This window comes from Necator americanus, chromosome II (assembly GCF_031761385.1).
Source record: "Necator americanus strain Aroian chromosome II, whole genome shotgun sequence".
In the NCBI taxonomy this organism is placed as follows: domain Eukaryota; kingdom Metazoa; phylum Nematoda; class Chromadorea; order Rhabditida; family Ancylostomatidae; genus Necator; species Necator americanus.
Window position 1 is genome coordinate 12,156,561 of NC_087372.1, and position 18,200 is coordinate 12,174,760.

Sequence of the window (18,200 nt, forward strand, 5' to 3'; positions counted from 1 at the left end):
TACGCACAATAGCTTTCCAGAACAACAGAAATGGAATTCGGTGGATATCATTTTGAACACTTCTTGCATGGTCATAAGCCCCAATTAGAAGCTGGTGGAATACCGCCAGAATTATGGGGCAGTCTTTATTCGAAGCTTATGCAACAGGTGAGAACGCTAGCTGGTGTACAAGAACTTCAAATGTCTTGTAATTTTCTTGAATTTGGTACAGTTGTTGCCAAGATTCTATAAATTGTCTCTAACTGGTACCTAAAGTTATTGAATGCATTGTACTTTCAAAGACATGTCAATGCTTCAGTACATAACGGCAGGTAAAAGATGGTCTTCAGCTTGCAGTGCCAGTGGGATCAAACAGATATTTTGAAAGATGTGTTACTCTCAGTGAATTGCGCATTTAAATCAATTTATTAATCATTTTAATTTGCCTGTCAGCCCTAGGCGAAATGCTGTGTCTTCATTTGGTCTTTTTTTCCTTTAAATCTTAAAGATGCCGTCCTAGGACTGTCTACTTGAGCAAATTCCTCTTTCCACGCAGTCTAATCGAATAGCTTTGGATTCAAAAAAATTACTCTGTAGAGAAAAGAAACGGAACATAACAACAATAAGTTAAAATTGCTTGCATCGGTGCAGAAGTAAAACCATCCCCACTTTCTCTTAGTGCGGCCGGTTGGGGCGTAGCGTAGAGAGAAGTGTGTTTCATGCAGCGTTGCTGGCTGCGCCCAGTTGTGTCGGCTTCACGGATGATAGTATGTGCCAACCAACTGGCTACATAATGTTGCTAATTAGTGTTTTGCCCATGATTGGAGTCTGTCGGTAGAACATGATGCACAAAATTGTCCAAACGACCTGTATTGCACAACTCATAAGTCAAAGTGAATTATGATGAGAAGCCGCAACCATCTTTTCTCCCAAGGAAGATAGGAATAGTCCCAAGCCTCTCCGGCACCTCCCTCGAACAACCGTATGCTTGCTACTCATGCCCTAAGATCTCCGGGATATTTTTTTCAATCAAGCGTTGTAGTTCGTAACAAGGTTTGCATTACATTTACCACCTCGACTGAAGCGAATATCAACCTAAAGAAATGTACCACATTTCCTTAGGTTGATATTCGCTTCAGTCGAGGTGCATGCGAGCAATAATTTCTCCATCCCATGCAATTCGTTCGTTTAGTGCTTGTGAAATGACTGCCTGAACAGCACATCACGCGTCCACCCACTTAAATCCACTTTTCTTGGCGAGTGCGGTGGCGTCCCTAATCATCGATCGTTAGCATGGGCTAGAGATTTTATTTTCTTCTTTCAACGGACAGAACCGAGGTGCTTCTAACATTATTCCCTTAATTGAGAGTTCGCTAACGCAGGTTGCAGTTTCCTAGTGCTCATCAAGCGCTCTACTTGTGGAAGCGTAGCTCAACGTAGGAAGAGCAGTAATGTTAAAGGGGTAAGCTTGGAATCGAGTGTTTGTATTTATCTCTTATGTGTTTTCCGAGCTGCTTTCTTGTACTCAATTTTGGTTTTAGATCGTTCATAGTGTTCTTTTTAAATCTAGATGCACGCTGATTCAGATTCAAATTTAAATGTGAGTGGACATCAGGGAACCATCACTTTCTCATGAACATCGCCTTATTCAGTTTAAGCTGCTGACCAGTCTCCTGCATGTTCCGCCCAAATTGGTACTTAATTCTGCCTGACTGGTTTCTGTTCTTATAGGAATTCTGTCATTAGCGAGAAAAAGATGGTATATTGCCGGCAAACGGCTTCCACGCTTATTACTACCCTTCTATTTCAGTTTTTCTTATAGAGCACAGCTGAGTATTTGAGATGAGCATGAGAACCCTCAATTTCCCCTGATCGTTTTCAAAAATGGAGTAGGGAACTGCCTTCGTGTACAAATTCTTCAACGCCCTACAACACAGTCTTCTCAGCAGCCTATTCATTCGTTTCCCATGAGCTGGCTGCTGAGGGAACCTTTTCGCCCGCTCGCTCTCAGAAACGGCGCGCCTGCAGAGGTGGCGCGTCATGGGGTGCGTTGTGATGACATTTGGACACGGAGGCTGTTTTCCACACTTCAACTGAAGTGAAGAAGTTTTGTTATTATGAGAAGTGTCAGATTGGTAGTGAATGTTGGGAAACACGAGCATCGTTCTATTTTGTACAGACGACGCAGGGGCATCTAAACGCGAATTGTTCGTAAGATCACCTCCTCTGCTGAATGAAGCTTGTCACTGATTTGCACGCAAATTCGAAGCTATTGAGGTTGCGATGAGTAATGTCTTTGAGAGTAAATGCTTCTGAAATGACTGTGAAGAAGTATAAAGTCTTCTCGCGATTATCTCTACGCACTTCCAAAGTGCGAAGCTGCCATCTGATTGCTTGATCTTCTTGACAAGAAATATCCCAGGCGGAGAGCTTGCAACGTCGTGGAATGGCTACAAGTTCCTTCTTTTTTGTCCATTCCCTTAAACTGCTCCAGTTGATTGTTGTTGATTGATTGATTTAAATTGCACCATTGATGAGTATCATATTTATCAACTTCATTCAAGACGTACTCGTGGATCACTTCTTTCGCAATAACACAATATGAGAATAATATTGGCTGCTACTCTCGCTCTCGTAGTTAAACTAGATTGGACGGATAAAATTTCAATTGCAGACCTATATTTATCAGATATGTGAAATAAGTTAGTCCCACCTTCTGATTTTTCCTGAGAAAGTATATAATTATACCACATCCCAAGTTTGTCTATCCGTGCACAACTATCCTTGACCTACTAACGAAGATCTACCTCAAATGCTCTTCTTAGTAGGTCATTATTAGTTGTACATTATCTGAATGAAAGAAAATGTTAAAATCAAAATTAGTGATGTACGAAATGTTGCTTCAGACATTCGACGCCGGTAATTACTTCCGCATATTGTGTGAAGAAACTGACGTTGGTCGGAACTGGAGCGTATATGCTACAAAAGATCTTCATCCCATAGATGAGTACAAGTGTGTGAGCAGTTCTACCTTTTTAATTACCGTCTTTGTTTTCTTTACATTACGATTACGTCCAGCTGATCCTCACCCTCCTTTTTCGAAAAGGAGGGTGAGGATCAGCTGGACGATCTTAGATGGAGATCAGATCTCAGAAATGAAGTCTTGGCAAAAATATGTGGACAAGATAAGGAAACTTTAAATACCCTTCCACTTTTCTGCACAGCGGAATCTGAGCTCCTGCGCACCTTCGTTTGAAATACTCAGAGTAGGTGAAAAACTCAAACATTGAGATTCAACTAGTCGGGGCAGGGGAAGAAGTAATGTCAAGGTGGCAAAGAGAGAGCGTTGCGGCAGGTACATAGTACTCATTCTGTTGAATGCGTTTCCCCCTGAGATATATTCGTGCACTGTAACATATTCATGCTGTACGCACTACGAAGCTGTAGATGAAATTACAATCACACTTTTTTATCGTTAGATTAATCAAGCGATAAAACACTATTTGCATGACTAATTTTCTGCAACGTCTGAGCAATGTGTTTGAGTGATTTCCTCCAGACATTCCCTCCATGCAAATTTCATTTCGTATTTTATTTATTCTATTCGGCTCAGCAGGTTCGTATTGCTCACAATCTCACGATTTACTTGGATGACTTTGAAAATGATTATAATGAAAGTAGATTCATTTCTTATATTTGATCCTACACTTCTTACTAGAGTTTGGTCTGTATCCTCTAGCGGCTTTCATTTTGTTGCTGAGAAGCTAGGAAATTGAAACCGTGGTCTCTCACAGGTCACCTTTCTTTCCAGAATTTCGCAGTAAATCAAATTGATGTAAAAACAATATTCGCTAGAAACAACAACATTATAGACCAATGGAATATAATATGTGCCATGCAGTCATATGACATGACGTTCTTGCTCACAAATTTTCAAAACGAACAAATGTTGCAGGCATTATCTGAAGTGTTAGATAGACACGGCCGTATTAAATACACTTTTGGGTTAAGTAAGCAACGCATAATGCCTCTCATTGATGCTTTCAGTGCAGGAACTCACTACTCTCAAATCAGAGGGTTTGCTATGGATCGAAGGCTTGCTCCATTTCTTGTGATTTGCTTTCTGATCAAAATAGAAGAACCGATTATATAACATCTTCCAGAAATGTGCCGCAATTATATCAATGATTGCTTTATTGTAACATCAATGCAATCCGAAATGGACAATTGCCTCAGAACTTTGAATGAACGATCGCAATACACTCCACTTACTAGGGAAAAACCAAACGATGGTTTTCCGACTTATTTAAATGCTCAAATAAAACTTTGATGGCACTGCAAAGTGAAATGGTGTCGCAAAGGAGGCTTTGAAAACATACTGATAAATGCAAGTTTAGCTCATACTGTTGGCGTGAAATTGTTTGCAGAATTGTCAAATCAGCCATAGCAATTGTTCACAAAAGATAGAAATCTAGAGCAATCAGAAAAACTAGCCATGAAAAGAGCTAGTTCGCAAAGCTACATGAAGAATTTGACACCTAATCTCGAATTGAGGAAAACTGGAAAACTGCGGGGACCTCGTGTGAATGTAGGATTCCCTGTGCATCCCCTCCATCTCCGTGTCCTTAACTGCTGCGATATGTCGGGCTCTTTTGCGAACACAGTTGCAAGATGATTTTGCATCGGTGAATATCCCGAATGACATTATCAAGAGACAGCTGGTTCGCAATAAATATAGTCAGTGTGTGCTGAGTGTTGCGTTGCTTCCTCATTGCTAAGACTTTAGATTGGCTGAAGTTCGGAGTAATCTTCCAGATAGAGTGCATGGCCTGAGTTCGCCTATCAAGGAACATTTGCTTGATAGAAGACGTTAAATTTCGTGACAACATTTCGGCAACAGCGAGAAACATCATGGAAATGAGCTTGAAGTAGAGCGCACGATTTTAGCCCACAAGAAAGAAGTACCTATGAGAAGGGTATTAGAAGTATTCTGAATTTTTGTCAAGAATCCGTTATTAACAAAAATGATTGCTTATCTACTACCACGTGGTGACTTAATCCTCTTCCTAACACTCTGTGGGCTATAAGATTGTCCCAGATTTTGTTTCTTAAATCAAACAGAGACACTTCTTACTGATACATCCAAACTGATACTGCACACTGTGCAGTATCAGTTTGGATGCGTGGTATCAGAAACCTTGGATCATTTTTCAAGCCCTTTGATGAAGACGAGCGTCAGGCCAAAAATGAAGTCTTGACAAAAATATGTGGACAAGATAAGGAAACTTTAAATACAACTCACACTGGTGAAGTTTCACGAAGAGAAAACATGGAAATTGGTGGACAACATTATAAACCGTTTGATTATGTTGAAAAGTCAATCTTCCACATCTACATTCATTATGAATGAATACATATTAAAATTTGTTGTCCTTTCACACTTCGAATTGTACAAATCTGTTGACTCGAATCAGATAAATAAATATAATACAAGATGAAGCCCGCATAGGGCGACTGGTGAATCGATTTTGCACTGCAGGTGGGTTCGTTGAACGTAAAAGCGGGAAGGGATGTACAGAAGCTCAAGCGGGATGTTGATTTGAGTTCAGACATAATTACCTCACATTAATGTTTCACCTGGCAAGTCAATTGCCATCAGTATGTAAGGTCGGCAGTTTTAATAAGTACCGGTACTAAATTATTAAATTTAGTGTCTTTCTCATCGATCATGCTTGGACATTCCGTCCGCATCAAGCTCGCGCTCAGTTAGAAGAACTACCACAGTTAGTCGAACGAATGACTCACCTACTTGATATTGATGTAATTATCGATCTGGTATTTAGCCGTTCCTGTAATGAAATTGTTTCTGATCCTTTCGTTCAGACTTCGGAAGAGAATGTCTCGGTGTCCGAGAGTGATAACGAAGTAACTACAGATGAGTGTGAACGTGTGATAATGGAGCAAAAACTTGAGGCTTCTGCTCAAGGGAGTGAGTTACTGATTCCGTTCCTGTACTATGAGTTGCAGGTTTTCTTCTATCTGCAGCTGATTCTTTTTTTTTTTTTTGATTTCTTGCTGGAACAATGTAGTCGACTTCGACTGACTGACCTTGAAGTTTGTAGCTTGAAATATCAGAAAAAAATGCTTCGCCGGATCTCTGCCTTCTAGAGTTGTTCAATGTGCTGAACAGGAAAATTACATCTGTTTTGCATTGTAATGCATTTTTGGTGGGATACACAACTTGTGGTTATACACGAGCGTTCACGTTTAACTGTTTTCATCCATGGTTAAAGTTTTCCTTGAGCTTTGTGCATAAGTCCAGTAACGAAAATGAACTAACCCAAGGGAAAAAATGCGTTGTTTTTTACTGTTGGTTTATGACACCGTTGCTTTAGTAGCTCTTCAGGAACCTTATCAGGAGTTTTTAGAAGCTGTAGAGGCTCCAGTAATTCTAAAAATACGGTGATGAGAACTTCACTTTCTAACTTTGTTACTGTTGTGTGAAGCACTTTACTTCACTTTATTACTTACTGCGTTCGTGTTTGGAAATGGGAGGAAGCTATGAAGCTTATGAACGAACAAAAAGAAAAACCGCAATTATATATAAATATAAATATATATATATATATATGTACATGTATATATGCACATGCATATGTATATATATGGAAAATATCGGTTCTATTGTGCAAAATTGCTCTTTGCAGGGAACAAAGGAGAGCGAAGAATAATGCAGCATCGGTATTATTTGCTGTATATCTATAGTGTTTGTACGAGATGTCCATGCGTGCACGTAGCACACAGGCCAAATTTAATAATAACCAATAGCCGCTTGCATTTATGAACAGATAAATTTGGAGTAATATCTCTTTAAATTCAGACAGGCATTGTTCTGGGGAATTTCTGACATTGGGCCCTTTTCGCTACTAGATAAGACTCGAGGCGTATTTTTCAAGAATGTGTGCGAAACACCCCTATAAGAACAAGAAACAGAGGCCTCAAATAGCCCTAGTAGACTATGCTAAATCACCAGAACGTTTTCGATCTTTTTTGAAATTAATTTAATAATTCACAGACTTCTTATTTAATCGTGAGAGTACCCGTTTATAGCTGAAAAGCCGTAATTTATAGAAACACTTCCACGACTTGAGTCAGTCGATGCGCGCCTCTGCAGTGCTGTTAAAGAAGAACCGTCCGCTATTGACAAAATCCTTAGTAACATGTGGAAACATATACAAACATATACAGTGATGCTCAAACAGGTAGGTTCTCTCGTTATTGCAGCCACAGTAGTACTGTTTCCTAAGACTCTTTGGCTCTTTCCGGAAATGGATGAAGAAAGTATGCCGCTCTGGTACATAATGGATGAGTTTGGTGTGCGAATTTCCCATTCCGAAACACCTAACGTGAAAGTAGTTCCCTTGTATTTCATCCCCCAGAAAGCTGCGTACAGTGTGGTTTTTCTTACAAAAGAAGTACGTGATGGAGGTATGTGGATAAGACAATTTTCTCTCAACTTTACAGCTATTTCATGTGACATTCTACTGTTTTTCTAGAAGAAATATGTCGGGACTTTGCTGACAACGCGTTAAGCAGACTTCATCCAGAATGGCGACCTTTTCTCTTGATTCCATGGTTGGAGCATGAATTCGAGCTCAAGGAAGAATTAAATCGAGAACCTGCTGATGAGATTTTCTTCATGGTAAGTATCAGAACAAAATTTCAGCTCTTTATTGTTCATTGTTGTTCTTTTTTTCGGTTATGGTGTGGGAACATGTTAATGGGTATAGATGCTTTCTTTGTAGTAATTAAATCCCCGTACTCTGTTTCGAGATGACTAATCATGTCGGGTTCTCTTCTTCAATTCTGATTTTATTCCATTTTTTTTTTTTGCTGTATCGTCTTCTCTCTCTATGCATAAGCGAGTTAATTTATGGCATTCGTTGGTCTAAGATCTCCTTGCTGCAATCGTTGGGTAGTGTCCGTACTAATTATTATTGTAGATTCAGAAAGTAATGAAGCCTTTGTCCGTTGGTATCCTTGGCTTCATCGATTTTGCACAGTATTCCTGTGTCAATACGATACTTTTTCTTCCGTTGGATTGAAGTTGTCGTGCTTCTATTACAGATCTGATCCAATTTACTCCTTTACTATGTTTCCACTCATGCTCTAACCAGTCCTCGATTCCAATCACTTCTTGCATTCTTTCATCTTTTTTTTTGTTTCAGAAAGAACATCTCCGCGTTTTAGCCGTGAAGTGAATTTCTATATTTTTCTTGTTATCAAGAGATTCTTTCCAACATTCTCTTGGAATTTTAAGTACATAATCTCCTCGGAATTGCTTTGTTTTTCTTGCTTTCGTATTATTTCGTCTATTACGCTCAATTCTTGTCCCCCACAGGGTAGAGCTAATCCAGACAGAGTGACAGAAGGTGGACACACATATGCGGAGTTTACAAAAAAACACTTAAAAGTTAGGGCCATGTCCATCGTTTTATGAGTTTCAATTCCTGTCCGTTCAACCGCTTGTTATATAGCACCGTAATCACAGAGCTTAAAAATAAATCACAGTCTACTCGTTTGTATATATGTTATAGAGGATATGCAGATTTTCTCTGTCTTAATTTCGTCCGTTTTTTTTAAAAAAGATTTTCTGTCCATTTTTTAAGGAATAAAACATGTTTTTAGTCCGGCCGATCACTAGACGTTCTACCAAAAGAGGATGCTCAACAGGAATCGTTAGAAGCCATCAAGAAACGTGACTTGTCCCTCCCTCTCCGCGTGTATGCTGACGATCTACAGTTAATTGAGAAACTATCGGCTGTCAAATGCGAAGAAACAGCTAACTGGCGCGCTGCCGATGTGATCTGGCTGAGGAGACATTTCCGCGATTTTGAGTATGTTTTTCCTTTTCTTGCTTGGAATCGGTCGTTGAATTCTGCCAAAAATCATGTGTTTGTTTTTTTTTTTTGCTTGTATTTATAGTTTGCTGTACACCTTCACGAAGAAGTCCTCGTCTTGGTTTTCGTAGTGCTGTTGCTGGAAGTTGAGTTGCATTTAGAGAAAGATATCCGTATGTTGCACGTAGAGTCTGAAAGTCTACCCCTATCGTTAATCAAATTAAATTGTTGAGGTCGAAAAAATGAATGGAAAAAGCAGACTGCAAGAGCGTTTGTCTGAAGCGATCGTGAAGCGTTAAACTTTGTTCAACTGTTGTCTTGTCTCTGTGCCACTTAGATGAAACTTCAGGAGGGGGCAATGGAAAATTCGCTCGTGCTTCGTCTTTATCAGTGTCTAAAAGTTTTTGCATATTTTCGACTACTTCCCTCTCATTTTCTTGAACTCACATGATATCGCATGCCAGCATTCGTTCATACCTTGCCCTGCTGCGAATCAAACGCCGGTCTCGTTGCACGTGACTTCTCGCGCCTTGAATGAAGTTAGATATGAAGGCGACTCTGCATAACGGATCCTGAGTGATTCAGTTTTAGTGTGCAGAAATCTCAGCCGAAACCGAAAATCTTTGGTTTAAATTACCTGCATCATTTGTGCGGATGATGATAAAGAAATGTCTTCCTCATCTTTGTCTCTGATTACATGAGTTGGCAGCACTGAATCACGAAATTATCACGAGATTGACGTAATATAGAAAATTGGTGGAATTGATAGATAATATTCAACTTTAGATTGCGAGCATGTACTGTTGTATGCTGGGAGGGTGTAGTGCAGTCGGTAAAGGGTCCGTCGTAGCCACAAGGTCGCTGGTTCGATAGCGACCTGATGCCAACCAATCGCTTCATTCCAGTAGGGTCGGTGAATTAGTACCAGACTTGTCTGAGAGGATAAAACCATTGACTTTACACATCGGCTGACCCCTGCAATTCATTGTATAAGCCAACACGCTTTCCAAAACCTAAACGATTACTAATTACAGTAGAAAAAGCGCGTTGAGGGATCCTAAATGGATTGGTAGAAAATGGTAGATTAGAGCGCACCACTCTTGCATACGCGTTACGTACAAGAGCGAGCGGTGGGGAATCAATGAGGTTTCTTCAGCAGCTTATTCGCATAAAAGCAATTAATAGGCTGTTGAGGGAACCGGAGCGTCTAGAAGGTGTTGCGCTCTCTAACATAGGGATTTAGGCGGTTTCCACGATATTTTTAGGACATTGTTGGGGAACTTGAGAGGACCACGCTCATAATCGTATTCTGCACCCCGAACTCTATAGTTTCCAACAGGTTTTCACTGTACGTCAATGTTGTGTTCCGCTGTCCTTAAGATATTTCGAAGTTTGAAGTGGAAAATATTTTCCTGTGCTTGTGTCACTTCTTTCAATTCAAAGTAAACCTGCATTCGCCTTTCAGACAGCTTTGCAAGGAGAACCCACGCGCTCTCGTCAATCAATTTCCACATGAAAGTTGCATCACTGTGAAAGATCTGCTGTCAGCAATTGTTATGGATCAGAATGCCGGAAAGAGTCCGGCTTGGTTCCAGGTTGGTAGTCGTACTTTGGATCCTTCATCATAGCGAATACGTTCAGCAGAATATTTCTGTAGACAAGTAATGAAATTTTGGCACTGTTATGTGCTCAGAACTTAAAAAACTTTAGCCCTTCAATATAAATTCGTTCATTTTATTTTTCTCTCATCATTTCTTACATGTTGCATCGCTTTTGCTTCTCACTCCTCGTACGCATCCTACATGCAAATGTATGTTTATTTGTCTATTTATTCACCAACACCTGCTACATTTATTGGTTGACCTACGCAGTTCCTAGGCCGCTCACACATGCGTTCATAAATCTCTGAGATTCCGAACATAAAGTGGCTTTGGTGCATAGTAAAACGATTTACTAGTACCACACACATTGTGTTCTACGAAAGCGCCAAGAAGGAAGGCAACATTGTCTGGAATTTTTGAAAGTAAAAACAGCGATTTTGATGTATCCTGAATTGGATCTGTCCGCCGTTTCCCTCTAACAGACCGCTCCATTTGTGAATTCTCTTTCTCTTACTCCAAAAAAAAAACTTTGTATGAGACGGGTTCTTGTATGAGTCTAACTTAACCCAAGACGAGGCGAACTCGTCAGTAACCCTCCGCAAACTTAAGAAGGAGTTGAGGTTCACCAACTCTAGTCATCATTAAAGGCATCACCCCACGAATCTGAGGTGGTACGGATTTCAAGTGAAGTATTCTTATACGGGATAGTAGATTATGGAAAGGCGGGGGGGGGATGATTCCGTCCATTTCTTCCTAATCGCCGTAAAAAACAGTCCGGAAGATGCGGTGCGTGCACAAGGCTGGCGCGCTCAAATCGAACTCGTTGTCGAAAATACCGCTCCAGAACGCTCGAAGCCGTATCTTCCGGACCTTTTTTTTCGTAATTAGGAAGAAATGGGCGGGATCACCTTTCTCTCCACGATCCACGACTCCGTATAGGCATAACCCACCTGAAAACCCCACCACCCCTAGATTCGTGTGGTGATGCCTTTAATGGGGATTTCAGCACTCTAGTCAATGCAAGATCAACCCTGTAAGAATTTGAGAAAAGAAAATGAGAATAAATGTCCAAAGGGTAAAAATTCTGGTTCTGGTGGGAGCAAAAAGTGTGTTTATTAACACAGGCGAAAATTAGCGACAACCCTACATGCTTGAAGCGACCTGACTTCACACAAATTTGAAAAAAAAGCTAAAGGAGATGTGATTGAAATGTTTTCTTGCCTAATAATAATGACCTCTTTGTTGTGAGGGCAGCAAGTTTTCATTTGTTCATATAATTTCTGCATAATTTTTAAAGTTCATATAATTTTTATAATGAACAGTTATTCTTTGTTGTTTCTGTTATTCATGGAATTAAACTGGAAACCCCTTATTTAGATTTGCTTCAACCTAAACACTGAGCTTCCGCAGTTTGTGTCCTATTACCTGCGAAGAAAAGCGAGGTAACTTATCGATTTAACCCAAAAACTAGGTACGATTGCTAGTCATGAGCACTCTTCAATCTTTTAAAGGCAGCATACCGAAATTTGAGGTGGTGCGGATTTCAGGTGGAGTATTTGTACACCCTCCACAACGGTTTACCGCCTCATAGTGGCGTGGAGGTGACACTGGGCGTCGAACTGCGATGCACAGCGGAGGTTCGTCCTCCGGCAGGGTCTCCCAAGCTGAGAAGGAGTTCGACACATCCGACATTCCGACTTTCTGGAATCGGAAGCCTAGCTAAGAGTAAACCACATCTAGATTACCACCGTCTGGAAATGTCGCAGGTGGTTTCCTGATCCATATAGGTTGGGCGACGACCTGTGGTGAAGCTAGCTCGCCGTGGCATGGCTGCTTAGTTTGGGGAAAGTCTCTTTGCCACTCCAGCATATTCACTGCCTCAGTACCCTGCACACTGGGCCCTGCCGTTCAGACGTCGGACGGTATGGCGACCGGTGAGAGGCGATCAAATCTCAGGTTGCTCAGGACGTGATTGATTCTGGACCAGGCGACACACGCACGACTCGCCATGGAGACTGCCTCAGACTGTGTCTACAACGCGAGAACAGTTTCACAAACGCTGACCTGCATGCCCTTTCGGAGCTGCAGAGCGTATCAATTTCACGTGATTGCTCTGCAGGAGACCAAATGCAGAAAGAGCGACGTACGACAGATGAATGACGGTACACTCGTTTCGTGGGAGAAGGTTCCGTCGCGAAATGTAGGCGGTGTTGGTTTTGTTGTGAATCTGTCGTCCATCTCGTCGATTCTCACGAGATTGTCCCTCGTTGGCCATTCTTCGCCTCCGTCCTCTGCGCCAAAAATCCATCAGTATCATCAACTGCTATTCACCAACTTCAGCAGCTGATGATTCCGAATTGGACGCGTTTTACGAGGAGCTGGAAGAAGTAGTCCGCAACGAGAAGTCCTTTTACAAATTTGTTGTCGGAGACTTCAACGCAAAACTAGGAAAGGCCACAGAGGAGGAATACGGAATAGGAAGATTTGGACTAGGGGACCGGAATGAAAATGGCAATCATCTCGCTGGGCTGTTGTCTGCCGCTCGCCTCTTTCATGGGAACTCTCTTTTCATGAAAAAAGATCATCGTCGGTGGACATGGGAATCGCCCAATGGCGCGACTCGTGCGGAGATCGACCACATACTCACCAACCGGAGGTGGTGTCTACTTGACATCTCAGTAGTACCATCCTTTTGTAGTGGTTCTGATCACCGTCTCCTTCGTGCGAAAATACGACTTAGCCACACGATGGAAAAGAACATCTGCTATCGGCAACGAAGGAGAAAAGAAGTCGTCTACGACGATTGCGTACTCGAGGACTCCCTGTCCCAGGTGACTGGCACATCGAGGAGGACCCAAACGTGGACTCGGATGCTGCTCAGAGGATTACGAGCTTGTGCTGAACGTGCCTCGAAGTCGCGCACGACAAACTTGGATCGAATTTCGAAGACCACCAGGAATTGTTAGGAAGAAGAAGGGCTTTGAGGCTTGATCCGAATGCATCGCACATTGAGCGGTTAGTAGCAAACACTAGCTGCAGAAAAGCGTTGCAGGAGGATCTTTGAAGTACAGGCAGAAGAAGATTCTAGAAGCAGCACAAAGAAGAACGAATCTAAAGAAGTGCCGCAGGGATCTCCGCGAATATAATATTCCGCTAGCAACCTTGCTGAGCGAAGACGGGACTCGCACGTCTTCTCGTCGTGAGATGGAAATCATTACGCAGAGGTTCTACTCGAACCTTTTCCGTTCATCAACTCCTGTGTCAAGCCCAATCATCCCCACTGGCGAAGCTCCACCACGGATTCTCCCTTCGGAAGTACGAGTCGCTATCAAGAGCATGAAACCTGGCCTAGCCCCCGGACCTGATTTTATATCAGCAGACTTTCTTCGGGCTGGTGGCCATCCGCTTCATGTAATCTTAGCAGCGCACATGACATCCTATCCTCAGAAAGAAAGGATCCCAGACCAGTGGAAGACCTCGCGAACCGTTCTTATCCATAAGAAAGGTGACCGAGAGGACCTTCGGAACTACCGTCCGATATGCTTGCTGAGCGTGTTATACAAAGTATTCACCAAGATCATCCTCACACGCATATCTAGGACGCTGGATGAAGCCCAGCCTTAAGAACAAGCTGGATTCCGCCAAGTGTTCAGCTGCTTGGACCACATCCAGACCGTGTCGAGGGTCATAGAGGTTTGCCGGGAATACCGCCTGCCCCTTGTTCTAACCCTCGTCGACTATGAGAAAGCCTTTGACAGCGTAGAAACGAATGCAATACTGTCAGTACTGGTCGATCAAGGTGTGGACGTGTCGTATGTGAGGACATTAGCCAATTGCTACGAACGATGCACGACTAGGATACAGCTTTTCCACCGCCCTCTCACCACACCCATTGGAAAGGGGGTACGACAAGGCGATACTATATCGCCGAAGCTGTTCACGGCTGCACTGCAATGGATAATGAAATCACTATTCTGGGAAGAAAGAAGCATACGTGTTGATGGAAGATTTCTTTCGAACCTTCGTTTCGCGGACGACATCGTTCTCTTTTTGAGCAGTACCAATGAAGCAGAAACGATGCTCAACGAATTGAACGAAGCAGGGAAGAGAATAGGACTACGAATAAACAGAAAGAAGACACAGTTCATGAAGAACGCGCACTGCGAGGACGGAGGAATACAACTTGAAGGCTCCCAAATCGTGGAAACTCCGTCATACGTATACCTCGGACGTTCTATGAACATGGAAAACGACTTGAAGGAAGAACTGAATAGAAGAATGAGAGCAGCATGGGCAGCATTCGCAGCCGTCAGGGAAGCTACGGACCAACTGACGGACCATGATCTTCGTGCCCATCTGTTCGACTCGACAGTCCTTCCATCGCTCTGTTACGCAGCGGAGACGTGGGCAGACACCGCGGCCACGTCTGGAAGCTACTTACTACCCACAGAGCCCTTGAGAGATGTCTCCTGAAGTTTAACCGGCGCACACACACTTGCCGGTCTTCGTAGCTCCGACTTAAGAGGATGTCCCGTCTTCGCGACCCAGCGGAATATGTATCGAAAGCAAAACGTAGATGGGACGGTCACATCTGGAAGAATCGACGATAGATGGACTAAAGAACGCTGGAGTGGATCCCAAGGGACGCTAAACGCCCCCGAGGAGACCGCCAACGAGATGGGGTGACGTGTTCGCTGCCGGATGGACCAGCTGGAGCTCAGCTGGATACGGCTCAGGCCTCGTCACGTCTCCGAAGCTTGAGAACATCTTGGATGACAATGGCGAGGGAACCAAACGAGTGGAAGAGATGCTGGGGCCCGCACGTCGAGTGAAGACGGGCCATCTAAGTAAGTAAGTAAGATTTGTACACGGGATTGCAGATTATGGAGACGGGTGTGATTCCGTCCATTTCTTCCTAATTGCCGTAAAAAACGGTCCAGAAGATGCACAGGACTTGCGCGCTCCAATCGAACTTCAAAATAAATCGAATCAAAAAAAAAAATAAAAATCGAAAATAGTGCGCCGGAGCGCTCGAAGCCGTATCTTCCGGGCCGTTTTCTACGGCAATTAGGAAGAAATGGACGGAATCACCCTTCTCTCAATAATCTACGGTCCCGTATACGAATACTCTACAAGAAATCCGTACCACCCCAGATTCGTGAGGTGATGCCTTTAGGTATGCTCTGACCAGGATCGTCAAGCGGTAGGAATTTTAATAGGAAAATAAAACCGTGCAGAATAAAGTAAGTTAATTAGTTCTGTAAATATTTAGCGGCCTTGACAATACATGGATCATTAAACCATGGAATCTCGCTCGTGGACTTGACATGCACGTCTCGAACGATCTTCGACAAATTATTCGCCTGACTGAAAGTGGTCCTAAGGTGCGTATTGTGCTTCTTACAGTAGAAATACTCAGTAGCCAATAATCCAACAAACCAATTTAGATTGCCTGCAAGTACATTGAACGACCGGTACTATTTCATCGCTCCGACAGTGGCTGTATGGTGAAATTCGACCTTCGCTACATTGTTTTCCTGAATCAAGTGCGTCCTGTACGAGCGTTTCTTTATAAGAACTTCTGGATACGCTTCGCCATCAAGTACGAACTGAATTCATACTCATCAATCACGATCTCTACTATTCGATAGTTTAGTCAGTTTTCTCTCGACAACTTCGATGACATTGACACGCACTTCACGGTGTTCAACTATGGCAATGAAGATAAAATCCTTCAGGTAACGACCACCAAGCCCTATTTTTAGGCTTCGGCCTAATAATCACTCCTACCTTATCCTTGTTAATTTTAATGGCTCCATTCATCTATAAAAATATTTCCTTTTTTTGTTTATTTGTTCAACACCTTAACGATTTTGTATTGCGGTCATCGTCATGCCTCATTTTGCAAAACGAGAGTGTATTGCAAATTATAGATGGAATGTGCGGACTTTATAAAACGGCTGCAGGAAACATATCCTTCCATAAAGTGGTGTGATGTTCAAAGCAAAATCAATAATGTCCTCAAAAGTGCTTTGGAAGCTGCGTGCAGGTATAGTTCCATTGACTTCTTTCTCTTCTTTGTTTTGTTTTTCCCTTGTTTATACTTCATCTCTTGCTATAGTCCTCTGTGAAAGTACCCTTTGATTTTTGTAGCTATGATCCGCCTCGTGGAGTTGCGAAGAACGTACAGTCGAGGGCGATGTATGGCGCAGACGTCATGCTTCAGTGGAGCGACTCAGGTTAGGAATGTTTTCAAGTTTCAATTGTATCAAATAACAAAATAAAGAATAAGAAACCGACAGAATAACCACACATACTAAGCCCGTGCATAAGCGTAATATACAGGAATTATAGCATAATACACAAGAATTTTGAATGCACTAGTGGCAGACGTGAGGAGTTGATAAACAGGTGATGTCCTTTAATATATAGCTACTGGCCATTTAGTAGTGATGGACCGGTGGATCTGTTCGCAGCGTGCATTTCCTGTGAAGTCATTTTAGAAGTGGTGATAGTTAGTGCGACTGCTGCTCAACGAGAATTGCGACGTCATTACAATTTAGGAAGTCATCCCCGCGTCTCAACTTGAAAACCCATCACTGCACTACTTGGTTAAGATGACGGAGAATTCAGCTCCAAAGGTGAAGATCTAATATGTAAAAGCTATGGGAAGGTTGAGCCGTTGAAAAGCAGTTGCACTATCATCATGTTTGTAAAAATGGCTTCACAGCAAATGCACGTTGTGAACCGATCCATTGGTCCATGATTGATTCTAAATGGCTAGTAAAATAGTTGTATATTGAAGGATGCCACTTCTACCCGTCTAACGACACCCCAGGGCTACCACTACTACATCCGAAATTCTCCGTTTCTTCGGGCCACCCTGTATAACATGCCATGCTAGGCGTAAATGATAGAAGTCGTCTCATTCTTCATAATGATTTTTTTTTTTAATTTTAAAAAGTACACATTTTCCCTCCTTTTTCTAGCACGGTGTAGTTATTGTGAAACAGGTATTACGAGAGACATCTCAAACGCTTTATTTCATAATGTAGAACGATGTTCGGAGTAAAAATTCATCTATTTTATTTTATATGTAACGTTAGTATGTATGTTTACATTATTTCAATTTTAACGTGCACGATCCTCATCAATACTGTCATCGACGAAGAAAAGCTCAACAGCGACACATGTATACTGTTTGAGGAAATTTCAGAAGAGAAAGAAGTGCAACCCACGTTGCTGGAGTTCAACTTCATGCCGGACTGTAATCGTGCGTGTCAGTACTATCCAGATTTTGCTGACACCGTTTTCCAGACGATGTTCATGGACCAAATTGATGCAAGTAAAGTTTGTGAGATATAAATTCCGAGAGATGTCTGGTTTTCTTCCTTTTTTTGAAAATTAAAAATGGAGCTGGACAAAGGGCATCCGTAGCGCTTGATATAACACCTGATACAGACATTTTTGCCACATCTTTGTTTTGCTTTTCTTTTGTGCTCCTTTTTTGAGTGTTCGGTTAAGAACAGCATTTTGTCATGACTTATCTACCCGGTGTATTAGTTACGTGTGTTGTTTGTTCTCATGCACTCGATATTTTTTTTTTAAATTTAACGTTTCGAACGCGTCCATATATGGTGACGCATACAGATTTAGTTACATACAGTTGACCAACTTTTCTTCCGCTCCTACCGTTGTCGTGTTTTACAAAAGCTAGTGC

The 18,200-nt window shown here is 42.2% G+C and overlaps 1 protein-coding gene across 2 annotated transcripts; it reads left to right on the top strand.

Moving 5' to 3' along the window:
* Positions 1–30: 30 nt before the first annotated feature.
* Positions 31–17,845, top strand: RB195_017610 (uncharacterized protein; the record flags this gene model as incomplete). 2 transcript variants are annotated; one of them, XM_064184679.1, is made up of 22 exons in its annotated part: positions 31–147; positions 2,886–2,992; positions 5,691–5,799; positions 5,863–5,968; positions 7,111–7,241; positions 7,287–7,467; positions 7,536–7,681; positions 8,668–8,876; positions 10,345–10,474; positions 11,858–11,922; positions 12,347–12,414; positions 12,821–13,384; positions 13,447–13,495; positions 13,552–13,985; positions 14,106–14,883; positions 15,143–15,331; positions 15,753–15,864; positions 15,928–16,082; positions 16,137–16,218; positions 16,414–16,529; positions 16,634–16,719; positions 17,697–17,845. In XM_064184679.1, the coding sequence occupies 22 exons, from the start codon at positions 31–33 to the stop codon at positions 17,843–17,845; spliced, it is 4,083 nt and encodes a 1,360-aa protein (XP_064040560.1). The 2 variants fall into 2 exon arrangements, with proteins under 2 accessions (XP_064040560.1, XP_064040559.1); XM_064184678.1 differs by lacking the exons at positions 13,447–13,495; positions 15,143–15,331 and having other exon boundaries at positions 12,221–12,414; positions 12,821–13,311; positions 13,520–13,985.
* Between the last annotated feature and the right edge of the window lie 355 nt (positions 17,846–18,200).